Below are 21027 nucleotides of genomic sequence, written 5' to 3' on the forward strand. Positions count from 1 at the left end.
CATTCTTCAAGGCTCCCAGAATTTTCGCCCCCTCCCCCACCCTATGATCCACTTCCGCTTCCATGGTTCCATCCGCTGCCAGATCCACTCCCAGATATCTAAAACCCTTTACTTCCTCCAGTTTTTCTCCATTCAAACTTCCCTCCCAATTGACATGACCCTCAACCCTACTGTACCTTATAACCTTGCTCTTATTCACATTTACCCTTAACTTTCTTCTTTCACACACTTTACCAAACTCAGTCACCAGCTTCTGCAGTTTCTCACGTGAATCAGCCACCAGCGCTGTATCATCAGCGAACAACAACTGACTCACTTCCCAAGCTCTCTCATCCCCAACAGACTTCATACTTGCCCCTCTTTCCAAAACTCTTGCATTCATCTCCCTAACAACCCCATCCATAAACAAATTAAACAACCATGGAGACATCACACACCCCTGTCGCAAACCTACATTCACTGAGAACCAATCACTTTCCACTCTTCCTACACGTACACATGCCTTACATCCTCAATAAAAACTTTTCACTGCTTCTAACAACTTGCCTCCCACACCATATATTCTTAATACCTTCCACAGAGCATCTCTATCAACTCTATCATATGCCTTCTCCAGATCCATAAATGCTACATACAAATCCATTTGCTTTTCTAAGTATTTCTCACATACATTCTTCAAAGCAAACACCTGATCCACACATCCTCTACCACTTCTGAAACCACACTGCTCTTCCCCAATCTGATGCTCTGTACATGCCTTCACCCTCTCAATCAATACCCTCTCATATAATTTACCAGGAATACTCAACAAACTTATACCTCTGTAATTTGAGCACTCACTCTTATCCCCTTTGCCTTTGTACAATGGCACTATGCACGCATTCCGCTAATCCTCAGGCACCTCACCATGAGTCATACATACATTAAATAACCTTACCAACCAGTCAGTAATACAGTCACCCCCTTTTTTAATAAATTCCACTGCAATACCATCCAAAGCTGCTGCCTTGCCAGCTTTCATCTTCTGCAAAGCTTTTACTACCTCTTCTCTGTTTACCAAATCATTTATTTATTATACTTTGTCGCTGTCTCCCGCATTAGCAGGGTAGCACAAAGAAACAGATGAGAGAATGGCCCAACCCACCCACATACACATGCATATACATACATGTCCACACATGCACATTTACATACCCATACATTTCAATGTATACATATATATTTTTTTTTTATTTATTTTTTTTTTTGCCGCTGTCTCCTGCGTTTGCGAGGTAGCGCAAGGAAACAGACGAAAGAAATGGCCCAACCCACCCCCATACACATGTATATACATACGTACACACACGCAAATATACATACCTACACAGCTTTCCATGGTTTACCCCAGACGCTTCACATGTCCTGATTCAATCCACTGACAGCGCGTCAACCCCGGTATACCACATCAATCCAATTCACTCTATTCCTTGCCCTCCTTTCACCCTCCTGCATGTTCAGGCCCCGATCACACAAAATCTTTTTCACTCCATCTTTCCACCTCCAATTTGGTCTCCCACTTCTCCTCGTTCCCTCCACCTCCGACACATATATGCTCTTGGTCAATCTTTCCTCACTCATTCTCTCCATGTGTCCAAACCATTTCAAAACACCCTCTTCTGCTCTCTCAACCACGCTCTTTTTATTTCCACACATCTTTCTTACCCTTACGTTACTTACTCGATCAAACCACCTCACACCACACATTTTCCTCAAACGTCTCATTTCCAGCACATCCATCCTCCTGCGCACAACTCTATCCATAGCCCACGCCTCGCAACCATACAACATTGTTGGAACCACTATTCCTTCAAACATACCCATTTTTGCTTTCCGAGATAATGTTCTCGACTTCCACACATTCTTCAAGGCTCCCAGAATTTTCGCCCCCTCCCCCACCCTATGATCCACTTCCGCTTCCATGGTTCCATCCGCTGCCAGATCCACTCCCAGATATCTAAAACACTTTACTTCCTCCAGTTTTTCTCCATTCAAACTTACCTCCCAATTGACTTGACCCTCAACCCTACTGTACCTAATAACCTTGCTCTTATTCACATTTACTCTTAACTTTCTTCTTTCACACACTTTGCCAAACTCAGTCACCAGCTTCTGCAGTTTCTCACGTGAATCAGCCACCAGCGCTGTATCATCAGCGAACAACAACTGACTCACTTCCCAAGCTCTCTCATCCCCAACAGACTTCATACTTGCCCCTCTTTCCAAAACTCTTGCATTCACCTCCCTAACAACCCCATCCATAAACAAATTAAACAACCATGGAGACATCACACACCCCTGCCGCAAACCTACATTCACTGAGAACCAATCACTTTCCACTCTTCCTACACGTACACATGCCTTACATCCTCGATAAAAACTTTTCACTGCTTCTAACAACTTGCCTCCCACACCATATATTCTTAATACCTTCCACAGAGCATCTCTATCAACTCTATCATATGCCTTCTCCAGATCCATAAATGCTACATACAAATCCATTTGCTTTTCTAAGTATTTCTCACATACATTCTTCAAAGCAAACACCTGATCCACACATCCTCTACCACTTCTGAAACCACACTGCTCTTCCCCAATCTGATGCTCTGTACATGCCTTCACCCTCTCAATCAATACCCTCCCATATAATTTACCAGGAATACTCAACAAACTTATACCTCTGTAATTTGAGCACTCACTCTTATCCCCTTTGCCTTTGTACAATGGCACTATGCACGCATTCCGCCAATCCTCAGGCACCTCACCATGAGTCATACATACATTAAATAACCTTACCAACCAGCCAACAATACAGTCACTCCCTTTTTTAATAAATTCCACTGCAATACCATCCAAACCTGCTGCCTTGCCGGCTTTCATCTTCCGCAAAGCTTTTACTACCTCTTCTCTGTTTACCAAATCATTTTCCCTAACCCTCTCACTTTGCACACCACCTCGACCAAAACACCCTGTATCTGCCACTCTATCATCAAACACATTCAACAAACCTTCAAAATACTCACTCCATCTCCTTCTCACATCACCACTACATGTTATCACCTCCCCATTTGCGCCCTTCACTGAAGTTCCCATTTGCTCCCTTGTCTTACGCACTTTATTTACCTCCTTCCAGAACATCTTTTTATTCTCCCTAAAATTTAATGATACTCTCTCACCCCAACTCTCATTTGCCCTTTTTTTCACCTCTTGCACCTTTCTCTTGACCTCCTGTCTCTTTCTTTTATACATCTCCCACTCAATTGCATTTTTTCCCTGCAAAAATCGTCCAAATGCCTCTCTCTTCTCTTTCACTAATACTCTTACTTCTACATCCCACCACTCACTACCCTTTCTAATCAACCCACCTCCCACTCTTCTCATGCCACAAGCATCTTTTGCGCAATCCATCACTGATTCCCTAAATACATCCCATTCCTCCCCCACTCCCCTTACTTCCATTGTTCTCACCTTTTTCCATTCTGTACTCAGTCTCTCCTGGTACTTCCTCACACAAGTCTCCTTCCCAAGCTCACTTACTCTCACCACCCTCTTCACCCCAACATTCACTCTTCTTTTCTGAAAACCCATACAAATCTTCACCTTAGCCTCCACAAGATAATGATCAGACATCCCTCCAGTTGCACCTCTCAACACATATACATCCAAAAGTCTCTCTTTCGCGCGCCTGTCAATTAACACGTAGTCCAATAACGCTCTCTGGCCATCTCTCCTACTTACATAAGTATACTTATGTATATCTCGCTTTTTAAACCAGGTATTCCCAATCATCAGTCCTTTTTCAGCACATAAATCTACAAGCTCTTCACCATTTCCATTTACAACACTGAACACCCCATGTATACCAATTATTCCCTCAACTCCCACTGGTCTCTGGCAACAGTGGGATCACATATTGTGAATATTTCCTCTAACATGAATTACAGTCTTCAGATGGCCAAGGAATATCACTGTTTCGCAGTGTAAACACTTGAGCAATGAATTATGTATATGTGTATATATGTATATGTCTCTGTGTGTATATATAAGTATACGTTGAGATGTATAGGTATGTATATTTGCGTGTTTGGACGTGTATGTATATACATGTGTATGTGGGTGGGTTGGACCATTCTTTCGTCTGTTTCCTTGTGCTACCTCGCTAATGGGGGAGACAGCGACAGAGCAAAATAAAAAAAAAATAGAAAAATAAAAAACATTTAAGTTCGGAAGCTGATGCTTAAGCACACTGGTCATAGGTTGACAGTGTGTACAAATGCCTTAGATGCTGTTTGTTTCTGATCCACCTAATGGTATTTGGAGAACATTTTCTAATGGGTAGATGTTTCAGTGGATTTCAGTTTTTTGCGTGACTTAAAAGATAATAATTTCTTCCTGTGTTTCATTTCAGGAGGCTAAGCTATGGTAATGCAACTCATCTCAATATCTCTGTGATGGTTCAAGAAGAAGACTATAAAGCTGTCATCTATGCTGCTCTTGATAGATCTGACAGAAACTATTATGCCTGTGATGCTGGCTGTTTAGACCCTCCAGTTGAACTTAAGTAAGCAGTGGTTTAATTTTTAGATTTTAAGAATGCAGTTGTTTTAAGGTTGTAGTCATATTTAAAGTTATGATAAAGTTATGATAATGATTGGATTAATTTTTATGTATTTATTGGGATTATGGACAACTTTGATACCAAAAGAATTACTTGCTAAGGTTTTATTGGACCACTTATGTGATGTTTTTGGTGGTCCATCTAGGACACATATCCTTGAGTTTTCCACATTATCCTTTTTAGCTTTGGGGACACAGGACTTGTTATTGTACACTGCATTAACTGGGAGAGAGGTTGGAGACTGAGCACCACATGTATAATTACCATTCTTTTCAGTGGTGTTAATAGGTTCTGTGGGTGGCAGGTTACAATGTGAGGCTCCAAAGAATCTTCTCACAGCTTCAGCATCTAGCACAGCCTTTCTCAATCTTTCATCCACTGCCACATAATCAGTGAAAGCCTTTTGTTCTTCTCTTCCAGTTTTTCTCATCGATGTGTGCCTGTGGATCATCTTGTGCTGAAAAAAGATGTTTGCAAAGAATGAACTCCTCTCAGCACAGACATCCACAAGATAACTTCTATTCTTATTTACTCCAGGCACTCTCATTCACCAACTATTTTGCCAAATTCATCACATCTTACTTTTGCATTCATATTACCCAGAACAACCACATTTCTCTCATTCTCAAAACCGTTTGTACACTCATTCAAATTTCTCCAGAAATGCTTCATTTCATCCTTGCCATGTACAGTCTTGATATTCATAGGTGCATATACTCATACCCATGCATACTTTACAATTTGAATTTTTCTTCTCACCCATTCCATCCATATTCTGTAACACCCTCCCACAGTCTCTGTGATAACAACAATACATGTCCTTCTTTCCCTCTTCTTGATAGTTTTCATTCATTCCTGTCCATAGCACTCCTTTCATGCCCTCCCATAACTTACGTTCATCATTTCCATTTCACTCTATATACCCTACCCAAGGATATGGGTTTCTCCAATCCTTAGCACAACTTTTAAACTTCTTCACAAGTTCCCTGCTTTTACTCTCACTTTCTTTCTTTCTTTCAAACTATTCGCCATTTCCCGCATTAGCAAGGTAGCGTTAAGAACAGAGGACTGGGCCTCTAAGGGAATATCCTCACCTGGCCCCCTTCTCTGTTCCTTCCTATTTACATTCAGTGCCATCAGCTTCAATTGCTCATCTCTTTTACTCCTTGGCCAAACTGGTAGACTCCAGTGCTGCTTCGTAGCCCTTTGAGCCTCATCCTTGACATACCACTGGCAGAGAACAACTCCAGCACAGTGTTTCCAGTGGCAGCAAGGCTCCAACATTGTCTGAAAAACTAGAAACCCAGCACACCTCAAGTGATTGTCTGTATTTAAAAGGAAAATTACCATTACTATTGCACTGGTGCAGTTGGGCAACATCTCTCCTGCTTTAGTTCCACCCCCTAAGTGTGTAGTAATGAGATCACCACGGAAAGGCATGGTGAGACTTGGATGCTCTAGAAAACTAGAGCATCGCTCGGAGATAATGAAATTTGAAACTTTTCCCAATTCCGAGCCTGTCACAGTAGCAGCACCTAACCTGACTGGTTACAATGCTGCCACTTCGCACTGTACTTACATGAATAATGAGGATCTATTGTGCTAGTCAGGGTTTGCCCAATTCAACACTCCAACACCATTGTAGAGGAAAGTATGGTACTTTTAGGGTATTTCATTCATTGATATATTATGTAGAGATATTCTTTTAGGATTTTTCTTTTCCAGAGGGTAATACATTAAATAGAAAGCATGTGAAATGAATGGTTAAAGGACAACTAAGGTATTGCCATATTCTGAAACACAATAGATTGAGGAGGTTTTTAGCATTCAGAATTAGTACACTGGTCTGGCAGTTCTAGATGATACGTCTTATATGCATACCCAACAATTTTTTTTCAGAGAAATTTAATCTCTGCTTCCAAAGCTTATGTCCTCCGAAGTGATAGTTCTGGTTTACCGGGACAGCTTTTTTATTTCAGCTTCCAAAGAATAATGTACCGGACAAGGTCTTCAAGTTTTGAATGCCTTTCAAAAAGTGAATTTCATCTTCAGTCTGGTTATTTCACCTTGTATTTCCCAGCTAGAGTTTTTGTAGCTCCTTCTCTCCCTGAGAACAGTACTGGGAATACTTTACACTTCCTTAGATACCTTCTGACCTTTGTACTTTATTAGATATGTAACATTAGACCTCTTCATGGGACTCCAGTAGATTTGAGGCTGCACCCCAAATGGGAGGAAGTTAAGATGGACTCCACTAGGGTGAGAAGATTCTTGGCAATGCTTCACTCAATTTCATCCACTGGTGATGATACAGCCTTAGTGAAAGTGAATTCTCACTTGGAGTGTTACCACTTGCAGGCTGATTTCAGGAACAGTTTGTTTTGTTGATTATTCAGTCATTAATTATTTGACATTTTGTGAGGTGCTAGAGGACTAGCAGAATGAATATATTGTTCCCTTACAGAACGTCAAGGGAAATAAAAGGTAATGCTTCATTTACGTAAGTGTGATGAGAGCACCTGATAAGGTTTATTGAAGAGTTGTGATTGAGAGGGTAGTGACTGGGGAGGAGCATTATGACTTAAAGGGAGGAGGTTAGGAGTGTGTGGACCAGATGTATACTTTGAAGAAGCTGTGTGAGGAAATCGTGGAAGAAGAGAGTGAATTCTTTGTGGCATTTGTGGATCTGGAGAAAGTGTATGATAGGGTTGATAGAGAGACGTTGTGGAAGTTGCTGCAACTATGTGGGCCCATTTGAGAGCTATTAAATGCAGTAAGGAGTTTTTAAAGAGAGAGTATATCATGTGTATAATTAGGAAGGGAGAAGGGTTCCTGGTTCCAGGTAGCCTGCATCAAAGTTGTAAAATATTATTATGGCTGTTGAATGTCTTCATAAGTTCTATTACATAACAAATCTTAGAAGGCCACTAAGAGGGGTAGGAATGAGGGAGACTGGAAATCCTCCTCACCCTGATTATATCTTCCTAGAAATAGGAACAGAGAAAGGAGCTAAGAGAGAATTCTTTTCTGAAAACTTGGTTAGCCATTCCTGGTGCTACCTTACTGAGGTGGAAACAACAAAGAAGTACAGAAAAAGTACTTTATTCTGCTTAGTGAATTACATGATAGAGACATTTTCTTGTAATGTGTTTCATGGTATTTATGAGTATTTCTTTTCATGTTTCAGACAAGAAAAGCGGTCATTTCCTGTAAAATTGACAGACCCTGTAACTGCAATCTTGTATATTACTTCTGACAAAGCTCACATGGAGGAACTGAAGCACACTATACATGTCAAAGAGATTGCATTGGGTAAGCCTTTTTTTAAATACTTATGTGGTATGCTGGAATTAACATTAATTTGCATTGGGTAAGCCTTTTTTTAAATACTTATGTGGTATGCTGGAATTAACATTAATTTACTATCATTGTAAATAGCTGAGAAGTTGCTGATCAGGATCAAGGGTTATGGTTACCATTTATCTTCATCAGTCATCATGAATTTTGATCTTTTCTCACCTCTTTAAATAAATTAATGTTGTAGACATACACTCGTTGTCTATAGTCTGTTTGTTAACACTGTGTAAATGATCTCTCATAGATTGCATCTTTTTAGATTTTATGTGAATGATTCATCGTATACATTTAGTCACATGAGACCAGGGCCTTTCAGTAAGAGACTTGGAATTCATACATCTTTTTTTTTTCTTCACCCTTTTGCTGCATCAAGTGGGTTTGTCCACTCACACATTTATTCCCATAAATGACATTTCCCAATACTGTGATAAGCAGAAATACTCTTAACATCCTTGGCAAGCCCACTACATCTCCATGTGTGCTACCGTCTGTGACTGACCACACAGTAAATTGACCTCTTATTTTCTGTTTTGAGGTGAATTTTATTGCCTTATTGTGCATTATATCTTACAGATATATTCAGTTTTAATGCATTTACCCTCAGATATACTTTTATATGCCTGATATTTATTCATAAGTCGCAAAAATGCCTTTGTATGTTAATTTTACAGTTTCTGTGCTCATTATTCTTCATTCAGAGTCCATATATACAAAGTTTAAGTGTGGATTTTTATTTGTAGGAAAGATGCAGGTGTTTTATTATTTTCTGATATTTATGATGATGTTTTATATCCTCTTATAAATATATATAAGCCAAAGGTTATGGAGAGTGTCAGCAGTGCAAGTTAGTAACCATTAACTCTTGTGTCATTAAACTGTTTTGATCATGATAATTTTGTTTTATTTGTCGAGTATCTATTAACTGCTTTGTAACTAATGTAATTTATTTCCTTCTTATGCTGATATAGGCTAGAGGTTATAGAATAAACTCCTTAACAGTATTTTGTATCTTCATGGTTATGATTTTTTGAAATGTTTCATTTATCTCATAACAATCATGAGTAGCAATGATAAGAGGGCTGCAACTGATGGATTGATTCAGAGAGAACTGGTTAGGGCTATGGATGATTCAAATGCGATATAAGGTGAATGATTTTGAGTTCGGTGAATTTGAAAAATTTTGTGTATGAAGGTGGCGTGCAGGGAGATGTTGGTCTAACTTGAAGAATGAAATTAGTGTGCAAAATAAAATATAATAACTTATGTGAGAGTTAAAATCCATGTTTTGATTTTTGCACTCTGGTATTGGGTGGAGGATGTGTATAAGTGATGGTCAGAAGCCTTATGTACCTGATTCATCCCTTGAAAATTGGTATTAGATTGGATGAGGATAGATAGGACAGTAGACAATATCTCTTTAACTTTTATTTGTTATTACATTTATTTATTATACTTTGTCACTGTCTCCCACTTTAGCGAGGTAGCGCTAGGAAATAGACGAAAGAATGGCCCATCCCATCCACATATACGTATATACATATACGCCCACACACACATATACGTACCTATACATTTCCTGTCACCACTCCGCCACACATGAAACAGCACCCCCCTCATCCCGCGTGAGCATGAGGTAGTGTTAGGAAAAGACAACAAAGGCCACATTCGTTCACATTCAGTCAATAGCTGTCATGTGTAATGCACCGAAACCACAGCTCCCTTTCCACATCCAGGCTCCACAAAACTTTCCGTGGTTTACCCCAGACACTTCACATGCCCTGGTTCAATCCATTGACAGCACGTCGACCCTGGTATACCATATCTTTCCAGTTCACTCTATTCCTTGCACGCCTTTCACCCTCCTGCATGTTCAGGCCCCAATCCCTTGAAATCTTTTTCACTCCATCCTTCCACCTCCAGTTTAGTCTCCCACTTCTCCTCTTTCACTCCACCTCTGACATATATATCCTCTTTGTCAATCTTTCCTCACTCATTCTCTCCATGTGACCAAACCGTTTCAATACACCCTGTTCTGCTCTCTCAACCACACTCTTTTCATTACCACACATCTCTCTTACCCTTTCATTACTTACTCGATCAAACCACCTCACACCACATATTTTCTTCAAACATTTCATTTCCAGCACATCCACCCTCCTCTGCACAACCCTATCTGTAGCCCATGCCTGGCAATCATACAGCATTGTTGGAACCACTATTCCTTCAAACATACCCATTTTTGCTTTCTGAGATAACATTCTTGCCTTCCACACATTCTTCAACGCTTCCAGAACCTTGGCCCCCTCCCCCACTCTGTGACTCACTTCCACTTCCATGGTTCCATTTGCTGCAAAATCCTCTCCCAGATATCTAAAACACTTTACTTCCTCCAGTTTTCCTCCATTGAAACTTACCTCCCAATTACCATGTCCCCCTCAACCCTACTGAACCTAATAACCTTGCTCTTATTCACATTTCCTCTCAACTTTCTTCCTTCACACACTTTACCAAACTCAGTCATCACCTGCAGTTTTTCTCCATTGAAACTTACCTCCCAATTACCTTGTCCCCCTCAACCCTCCTGAACCTAATAACCTTGCTCTTATTCACATTTCCTCTCAGCTTTCTTCCTTCACACACTTTACCAAACTCAGTCATCAACTTCTGCAGTTTCTCACCCAAAATACCCACCAGCACTGTATCATCAGCGAACAACAACTAACTCATCTCCCAAACCCTCTTATCCACAACAGACTGCATACTTGCCCCTCTCTCCAAAACTCTTGCATTTACCTCCTTAACAACCCAGTCCATAAACAAATTTAGCAACCATGGAGACATCACGCACCCCTGCCGCAAATCAACATTCACTGGAAACCAGTCACTTTTCTTTCTTCCTACTCATACACATGCCTTACATCCTTGATAAAAAGTTTTCACTGCTTCATGCAATATACCTCCCACACCTTATACTCTTAAAACCTTCCACAAAGCATCTGTATCCACCCTATCATATGCCTTCTCCAAATCCATAAATGCTACATACAAATCCATTTGTTTTTCTAAGTATTTCTCATGTACATTCTTCAAAGCAAACACCTGATCCACACATCCTCTACCACTTCTGAAACCACACTGCTCTTCCCTAATCTGATGCTCTGTACATGCCTTTAACCTCTCAATCAATAGCCTCCCATATGATTTCCCAAGAATACTCAACAAACTTATACTTCTGTAATTTGAACACTCACCTTTATCCCCTTTGCCTTTGTACAGTGGCACTATGCACCCATTCTGCCAATCCTCAGGCACCTCACCATGAACCATACATACGTTGAATATCCTCACCAACCAGTCAACAACAGTCACCCCCTTTTTTGATAAATTCCACAGCAATACCATCCAAACCCTCTGCCTTGCCAGCTCTCATCTTCCGCAAAACTTTCACTACCTTTTCTCTGTTTACCAAACCATTCTCCCTGACCCTTTCACTTCGCACACCACCTTGACCAAAACACCCTATATCTGCCACCCTATAATCAAACACACTCAATAAACCTTCAAAATACTCACTTCACCACCACTTGTTATTACCTCCCTATTTGCCCCCATCACCAATGTTCCCATTTGTTCTCTTGTCTTACGCACTTTATTATTTACCTCCTTCCAAAACATATTTTTATGCTCCCTAGAATTTAATGATACTCTCTCACCTCAACTCTCATTTGCCCACTTTTTCCAGTCTTTGCCTTTCTCTTGACCTCCTGCCTCTTTCTTTTATACATCTCTCTGTCATTTGCACTACTTCCCCACAAAATCATCCAAATGCCTCTCTCTTCTCTTTCACTAACAATCTTACTTCTTCATCCCACCACTCACTACCCTTTCTAATATATCCACCTCATCCCACCACTCACTGCCCTTTCTAATATACCCACCTCCCACCTTTCTCATGCTACAGGCATCTTTTGTGCAAGCAATCACTGCTTCCCTAAATACATCCCATTCCTCCCCCACTCCCCTTACGTCATTTGCTCTTACCTTTTTCCATTCTGCACTCAGTCTCTCTAAGTACTTCCTTACAAAAGTCTCCTTTCCAAGCTCACTTACTTTCACCACTCTCTTCTTTTCTGAGAACCTCTACAAATCTTCACCTTTGCCTCCACAAGATAACGATCAGACATCCCTCCAGTTACCCCTCTCAGCACATTAACATCCAAAAGTCTTTCTTTCACATGCTTATCAATTAACACATAGTCCAATAACGCTCTGGCTGTCTTTCCTCCTTGCATACGTATGCTTATTTACATCTCTCTTTTTAAACCAGGTATTCCTAAGCACCAATCCTTTTTCAGCACACAAATCTACAAGCTCTTCACTATTTCCATTTACAACACTGAACACCCCATGTACACCACTTATACCCTCAACTGCCACATTACTCACCTTTGTATTGAAATCACCTATCACTATAACCTGGTCTCATGCATCAAAGTTGCTAACACACTCATTCAGCTGCTTCCAAAACACTTGCCTCTCATGATCTTTCTTCTCATTCCCAGGTGCATAGGCCCCATTAATCACCCATCTCTCTCCATCTACTTTCAGTTTTACCCATATCAATCTAGAGTTTACCTTCCTACACTCTATCACATACTCCCACAACTCCTGCTTCGGGAGTAGCGCTACTTCTTCCTTTGCTCTTGCCCTCTCACTGACCCCTGACTTTACTCCCAAGACATTCCCAAACCACTCTTCCCCTATACCTATCTCTCCTTTTTCTCATCCACACACATTTAGACACACCAATCTGAGCCTTCGAGGAGAATGAGCACTCCTCGCATGACTCCTTCCTCTGTTTCCTCTATTAGAAAGTTAAATACAAGAGGGGAGGGTTTCTAGCCCCCCCGCTTCTGTCCCCTTTAGTTGCCTTCTTCAACACGCAGGGAATGTGTGGAAAGTATTCTTTCTCCCCTATCCCCTATTTGTATTTATTATTTATTATACTTTGTCGCTGAGACAGACTTCCCCAGAACTTTTTTTTAAAGGGGAAGTAAATGTTTATAGTTGTGTTACTGGAGTGATAGTTTTCATACATGGTGTTTTGACAAGAAAATAGTGAAATTGGAGAAAAATGTAGCTTAGACATTGAAGTTTATTGATACAGTGGTTAAATTGATGAGAACTGCTATTGACGTTTGTGTAAATAAATTATACATTTCCTTTTTCCATAGCCAGAGGTTGAACCATTATGTGACATTCATTTTTTTCATTCATTTCAAGCTAGAAGTTTCAGTTTTCTAAATTGTTTCTTACATTTTTCATATGTATATATATGTATGTGTGTGTGTGTATATGTGCGTATGTATGTGTATGTGTGTGTATGTGTATATGTATATTTTTTTTTTTTTTTTTTTTTTTTTTTATACTTTGTCGCTGTCTCCCGCGTTTGCGAGGTAGCGCAAGGAAACAGACGAAAGAAATGGCCCAACCCCCCCCCCCCCCATACACATGTACATACACACGTCCAGACACGCAAATATACATACCTACACAGCTTTCCATGGTTTACCCCAGACGCTTCACATGCCTTGCTTCAATCCACTGACAGCACGTCAACCCCTGTATACCACATGACTCCAATTCACTCTATTTCTTGCCCTCCTTTCACCCTCCTGCATGTTCAGGCCCCGATCACACAAAATCTTTTTCACTCCATCTTTCCACCTCCAATTTGGTCTCCCTCTTCTCCTCGTTCCCTCCACCTCCGACACATATATCCTCTTCGTCAATCTCTCCTCACTCATTCTCTCCATGTGCCCAAACCATTTCAAAACACCCTCTTCTGCTCTCTCGACCACGCTCTTTTTATTTCCACACATCTCTCTTACCCTTACGTTACTTACTCGATCAAACCACCTCACACCACACATTGTCCTCAAACATCTCATTTCCAGCACATCCATCCTCCTGCGCACATCTCTATCCATAGCCCACGCCTCGCAACCATACAGCATTGTTGGAACCACTATTCCCTCAAACATACCCATTTTTGCTTTCCGAGATAATGTTCTCGACTTCCACACATTTTTCAAGGCTCCCAAAATTTTCGCCCCCTCCCCCACCCTATGATCCACTTCCGCTTCCATGGTTCCATCCGCTGACAGATCCACTCCCAGATATCTAAAACACTTCACTTCCTCCAGTTTTTCTCCATTCAAACTCACCTCCCAATTGACTTGACCCTCACCCCTACTGTACCTAATAACCTTGCTCTTATTCACATTTACTCTCAACTTTCTTCTTCCACACACTTTACCAAACTCAGTCACCAGCTTCTGCAGTTTCTCACATGAATCAGCCACCAGCGCTGTATCATCAGCGAACAACAATTGACTCACTTCCCAAGCTCTCTCATCCCCAACAGACTTCATACTTGCCCCTCTTTCCAGGACTCTTGCATTCACCTCCTTTACAACCCCATCCATAAACAAATTAAACAACCATGGAGACATCACACACCCCTGCCGCAAACCTACATTCACTGAGAACCAATCACTTTCCTCTCTTCCTACACGTACACATGCCTTACATCCTCGATAAAATGTATATATATATGTATATTATCCCTGGGGATAGGGGTGAAAGAATACTTCCCACGTATTCATCGCGTGTCGTAGAAAGCGACTAGAGGGGACGGGAGCGGGGGGGCCAGAAATCCTCCCCTCCTTGTATTAACTTTCTAGAATGGGAAACAGAAGAAGGAGTCACGCGGGGAGTGCTCATCCTCCTCGAAGGCTCAGAGTGGGGTGCCTAAATGTGTGTGGATGTAACCAAGATGTGAAAAAAGGAGAGATAGGTAGTATGTTTGAGGAAAGGAACCTGGATGTTTTGGCTCTGAGTGAAACGAAGCTCAAGGGTAAAGGGGAAGAGTGGTTTGGGAATGTCTGGGGAGTAAAGTCAGGGGTTAGTGAGAGGACAAGAGCAAGGGAAGGAGTAGCAATACTCCTGAAACAGGAGTTGTGGGAGTATGTGATAGAATGTAAGAAAGTAAATTCTCGATTAATATGGGTAAAACTGAAAGTTGATGGAGAGAGACGGGTGATTATTGGTGCATATGCACCTGGGCATGAGAAGAAAGATCATGAGAGGCAAGTGTTTTGGGAGCAGCTGAATGAGTGTGTTAGTGGTTTTGATGCACGAGATCGGGTTATATTGATGGGTGATTTGAATGCAAAGGTGAGTAATGTGGCAGTTGAGGGAATAATTGGTATACATGGGGTGTTCAGTGTTGTAAATGGAAATGGTGAAGAGCTTGTAGATTTATGTGCTGAAAAAGGACTGATGATTGGGAATAACTGGTTTAAAAAGCGAGATATACATAAGTATACTTATGTAAGTAGGAGAGATGGCCAGAGAGCATTATTGGATTACGTGTTAATTGACAGGCATGCGAAAGAGAGACTTTTGGATGTTAATGTGCTGAGAGGTGCAACTGGAGGGATGTCTGATCATTATCTTGTGGAGGCTAAGGTGAAGATTTGTATGGGTTTTCAGAAAAGAAGAGTGAATGTTGGGGTGAAGAGGGTGGTGAGAGTAAGTGAGCTTGGGAAGGAGACCTGTGTGAGGAAATACCAGGAGAGACTGAGTACAGAATGGAAAAAGGTGACAACAATGGAAGTAAAGGGAGTGGGGGAGGAATGGGATGTATTTAGGGAATCAGTGATGGATTGCGTAAAAGATGCTTGTGGCATGAGAAGAGTGGGAGGTGGGTTGATTAGAAAGGGTAGTGAGTGGTGGGATGAAGAAGTAAGAGTATTAGTGAAAGAGAAGAGAGAGGCATTTGGACGATTTTTGCAGGGAAAAAATGCAATTGAGTGGGAGATGTATAAAAGAAAGAGACAGGAGGTCAAGAGAAAGGTGCAAGAGGTGAAAAAAAGGGCAAATGAGAGTTGGGGTGAGAGAGTATCATTAAATTTTAGGGAGAATAAAAAGATGTTCTGGAAGGAGGTAAATAAAGTGCGTAAGACAAGGGAGCAAATGGGAACTTCAGTGAAGGGCGCAAATGGGGAGGTGATAACAAGTAGTGGTGATGTGAGAAGGAGATGGAGTGAGTATTTTGAAGGTTTGTTGAATGTGTTTGATGATAGAGTGGCAGATATAGGGTGTTTTGGTCGAGGTGGTGTGCAAAGTGAGAGGGTTAGGGAAAATGATTTGGTAAACAGAGAAGAGGTAGTGAAAGCTTTGCGGAAGATGAAAGCCGGCAAGGCAGCAGGTTTGGATGGTATTGCAGTGGAATTTATTAAAAAAGGGGGTGACTGTATTGTTGACTGGTTGGTTATTTAATGTATGTATGACTCATGGTGAGGTGCCTGAGGGTTGGCGGAATGCGTGCATAGTGCCATTGTACAAAGGCAAAGGAGATAAGAGTGAGTGCTCAAATTACAGAGGTATAAGTTTGTTGAGTATTCCTGGTAAATTATATGGGAGGGTATTGATTGAGAGGGTGAAGGCATGTACAGAGCATCAGATTGGGGAAGAGCAGTGTGGTTTCAGAAGTGGTAGAGGATGTGTGGATCAGGTGTTTGCTTTGAAGAATGTATGTGAGAAATACTTAGAAAAGCAAATGGATTTGTATGTAGCATTTATGGATCTGGAGAAGGCATATGATAGAGTTGATAGAGATGTTCTGTGGAAGGTATTAAGAATATATGGTGTGGGAGGAAAGTTGTTAGAAGCAGTGAAAAGTTTTTATCGAGGATGTAAGGCATGTGTACGTGTAGGAAGAGAGGAAAGTGATTGGTTCTCAGTGAATGTAGGTTTGCGGCAGGGGTGTGTGATGTCTCCATGGTTGTTTAATTTGTTTATGGATGGGGTTGTTAGGGAGGTAAATGCAAGAGTTTTGGAAAGAGGGGCAAGTATGAAGTCTGTTGGGGATGAGAGAGCTTGGGAAGTGAGTCAGTTGTTGTTCGCTGATGATACAGCGCTGGTGGCTGATTCATGTGAGAAACTGCAGAAGCTGGTGACTGAGTTTGGTAAAGTGTGTGGAAGAAGAAAGTTAAGAGTAAATGTGAATAAGAGCAAGGTTATTAGGTACAGTAGGGTTGAGGGTCAAGTCAATTGGGAGGTGAGTTTGAATGGAGAAAAACTGGAGGAAGTGAAGTGTTTTAGATATCTGGGAGTGGATCTGGCAGCGGATGGAAACATGGAAGCGGAAGTGGATCATAGGGTGGGGGAGGGGGCGAAAATTCTGGGGGCCTTGAAGAATGTGTGGAAGTCGAGAACATTATCTCGGAAAGCAAAAATGGGTATGTTTGAAGGAATAGTGGTTCCAACAATGTTGTATGGTTGCGAGGCGTGGGCTATGGATAGAGTTGTGCGCAGGAGGATGGATGTGCTGGAAATGAGATGTTTGAGGACAGTGTGTGGTGTGAGGTGGTTTGATCGAGTGAGTAACGTAAGGGTAGGAGAGATGTGTGGAAATAAAAAGAGCGTGGTTGAGAGAGCAGAAGAGGGTGTTTTGAAGTGGTTTGGGCACATGGAGAGAATGAGTGAGGAAAGATTGACCAAGAGGATATATGTGTCGGAGGTGGAGGGAACGAGGAGAAGAGGGAGACCAAATTGGAGGTGGAAAGATGGAGTGAAAAAGATTTTGTGTGATCAGGGCCTGAACATGCAGGAGGGTGAAAGGAGGGCAAGGAATAGAGTGAATTGGAGCGAAATGGTATACCGGGGTTGACGTGCTGTCAGTGGATTGAATCAGGGCATGTGAAGCGTCTGGGGTAAACCATGGAAAGCTGTGTAGGTATGTATATTTGCGTGTGTGGACGTATGTATATACATGTGTATGGGGGGGGTTGGGCCATTTCTTTTGTCTGTTTCCTTGCGCTACCTCGCAAACGCAGGAGACAGCGACAAAGTATAATAAAAAAAATAAAAAATATACTTTGTCGCTGTCTCCCGCGTTAGCGAGGTAGCGCAAGGAAACAGCCGAAAGAATGGCCTAGCCCACCCACATACACATGTATATACATACACGTCTACACACGCACATATACATACATATACATCTCAACGTATACATATATATACACACCCAGACATATACACATATACCCAACTCATAGTCTGCCTTTATTCATTCCCATCGCCACCCCACCACACATGAAATAACAACCCCCTCCCCCTGCATGTGCACGAGGTAGCGCTAGGAAAAGACATCAAAAGCCACATTCGTTCACACTCAGTCTCTAGCTGTCATGTATAATGCACCGAAACCACAGCTCCCTTTCCACATCCAGGTCCCACAGAACTTTCCATGGTTTACCCCAGATGCCTCACATGTCCTGGTTCAATACATTGACAGCACGTCGACCCTGGTAGACCACATCGTCCCAATTCACTCTATTCCTTGCATGCCTTTCACCCTCCTGCATGTTCAGGCCCTGATCACTGAAAATCTTTTTCACTCCGTCTTTCCACCTCCAATTTGGTCTCCCACTTCTCGTTCCCTCCACCTCTGACACATATAACCTCTGTCAATCTTTCCTCACTCATTTGTATTTCATTAATATTTATTAGTTCAGTTTTCACTGAGAGAGAAAAAGAGAAACTATTTTCTCTTTGTGATAGAAAGTCTTAAAGCTATAAAAGTCTTTGGGATGAGTTTCAGATTTAGAACAAGTTCATTTTGTAGGTGGCATCAAACCACAAATCTGTCCATCATTTTTTACATACTTTCTTATGTTGCATTATTGGAGCAGGAACTTTTCCATCAGCATATGGTGGATTTGGTCAGACTCATACTAGTGATCTAAACATGTTACATCCTGCACTGTAGATTATGATAATGAATTTTTTTATTATCCTTGATAAGATGCCATTTCAATGCTGTCAAGTCAATCTAACGTAGCCTTCAGTTGGGCAATATGTTGCCCTCCAACCAGTTTAGCAATATATGTTATATATGTTTTAGAGTCATTATCTTGTAGCTGCTGCATTCTAAATAATACTTTACATTTTCATCCTTAGATGTCTTGTCTTTCGTTTACAGCACCAGCCCATGAGCATCATGTCATAGCAATGCACAAACATGGCCATAAGTGGGGAGGATTGCCAACTATATTTTGGTTAACCATCATTGCACTTATTGTGATTTTCCATCTCTTTCTCATCAAACTGGTCATTAATGAATATTGTGGAGGTGATGTCAAACTCAGATACAGGTAAGGAGGTTTAAACTATTTTATGTTTTGATGTTTTCCTTATTATTGCACTATTAATGCTGTAGCAAAACCACTGTTAGCCTTGCACTTAGTTCTGGCTTCAGAATATATATGTATTAAATTTCTGCAAGCATCACATGCCTAACACTTCCCTTTCACTTTTCAGGTAGAAAGAATGTTGATTTGATTATTTTACTTGATTTTTCTGTCTTAGTCATAACCAGCCTAAGCTAGATTTTAGATGGTCCTTTCTTGCATCACTCATAAATGGCACACACACATAGTACGTCAGACTTAACCCCAGGAGCAGGTCATTCATAAAAATGGATTTTTTCAAGTAAAGAGAAAAGAAAGGACATCATGTAAGGGGAAAAAAAAGGAAGCAAGTAACACAGGGTTCAGCTTACCCAGGGACACATAACAAAGTTTTGGTAGAAGCTTATTTGCTTGGAGGGCACCAAGTGCTATCACCACCTCATTTATGTGGTGTTTTGATGCACTTGGCTAATTTCATAACCCAGTGTTTTGAGTTTTTTGTACAGAGAACTGCTGCTTTTTTTATATATTACAAAATTACAATCAGTTTGCAATACATATTTATTTTCTTTTTTTACATCGTGTAAGATGAAAGGTGTAGCAAGTACTATCAAGTTTTCTTATTTTTCACATATTTTTTCATCACACATAACACTTATGTATTTAGAATGAATTTGTGGCTTTGGGAAATGATTGACAAGCATCCTGTCTGTGATCGTGAATGACTGATTTTATGCTATAATTTTCATGACGATTGGTGCGTAGACCCCAATAATCACCCATCTCTCTCCATCAAATTTCAGTTTTATCCATATCAATCTAGAGTTTACCTTCCTACACTCTATCACATACTCCCACAACTCCTGCTTCAGGAGTAGCGCTACTCCTTCCTTTGCTCTTGCCCTCTCACCAACCCCTGACTTTACTCCCAAGACATTCCCAAACCACTCTTCCCCTATACCCTTGAGCTTTGTTTCACTCAGAGTCAGAAATCCAGGTTCTTTTCCTCAAACATACTACCTATCTCTCCTTTTTTCTCATCTTTGTTACATCCACACACATTTAGACACCGCAATCTGAGCCTTCGAGGAGAATGAGCACTCCCTGCATGACTCCTTCCTCTGTTTCCTCTTTTAGAAAGTTAAATACAAGGAGGGGAGGGTTTCTAGCCCCCCTCTCCTGTCCCCTTTAGTTGCCTTCTTCGACACGTAGGGAATGTGTGGGAAGTATTCTTTCTCCCCTATCCCCTATTTGTATTTCATTAATATCTATTTGTTCAGTTTTCAGTGAGAGAGAGAAAAAAGGAAACAAGTAATACAGGGTTCAGCTAACCCAGGGAGATATAACAAAGTTTTGATAGAAGCTTATTTGCTTTGATAGCTCCAAGTGCTGTCACCACCTCATTTATGTGGCGTTTTGATGCACTTTGCTAATTTTATAACCCAGTGTTTTGAGTTTTTTGTACAGAGAACTGCTGTTTTCTTTTATATATTACAATATTACAGTCACATTGCAATATATATTTATTTTCTTTTTTTTACATCATGTAAGATGAAAGGTGTACCAAGTACTATCAAGTTTTCTTATTTTTCACGTATTTTTTCTTCACACATAACACTTATGTATTTAGAATGAATTTATGGCTTTGGGAAATGATTGACAAGCATCCTGTGTCTGTGATCGTGAATGACTGATTTTATGCTATGATTTTCATGACGATCGGTGCATAGGCCCCAATAATCACCCATCTCTCTC

General features: G+C 41.0%; 1 protein-coding gene across 5 annotated transcripts in view; it reads left to right on the forward strand.

Moving 5' to 3' along the window:
* LOC139751820 (uncharacterized protein KIAA2013 homolog) overlaps positions 1–21027 on the forward strand; it is a 206392-nt gene that overhangs the window by 100273 nt on the left and 85092 nt on the right. For all 5 annotated transcript variants that reach the window (XR_011713427.1, XM_071667425.1, XM_071667424.1 and 2 more), the window contains 3 exons: positions 4445–4597; positions 7842–7966; positions 19065–19236. Coding sequence is in view for 4 of the 5 variants with exons in the window: in XM_071667425.1 (XP_071523526.1) it covers positions 4445–4597; positions 7842–7966; positions 19065–19236 (450 nt within the window). In the remaining variant the exon portion in view is untranslated. The remainder of the gene's footprint in view (positions 1–4444; positions 4598–7841; positions 7967–19064; positions 19237–21027) is intronic.

This window comes from Panulirus ornatus, chromosome 12 (assembly GCF_036320965.1).
Source record: "Panulirus ornatus isolate Po-2019 chromosome 12, ASM3632096v1, whole genome shotgun sequence".
Taxonomy (NCBI): domain Eukaryota; kingdom Metazoa; phylum Arthropoda; class Malacostraca; order Decapoda; family Palinuridae; genus Panulirus; species Panulirus ornatus.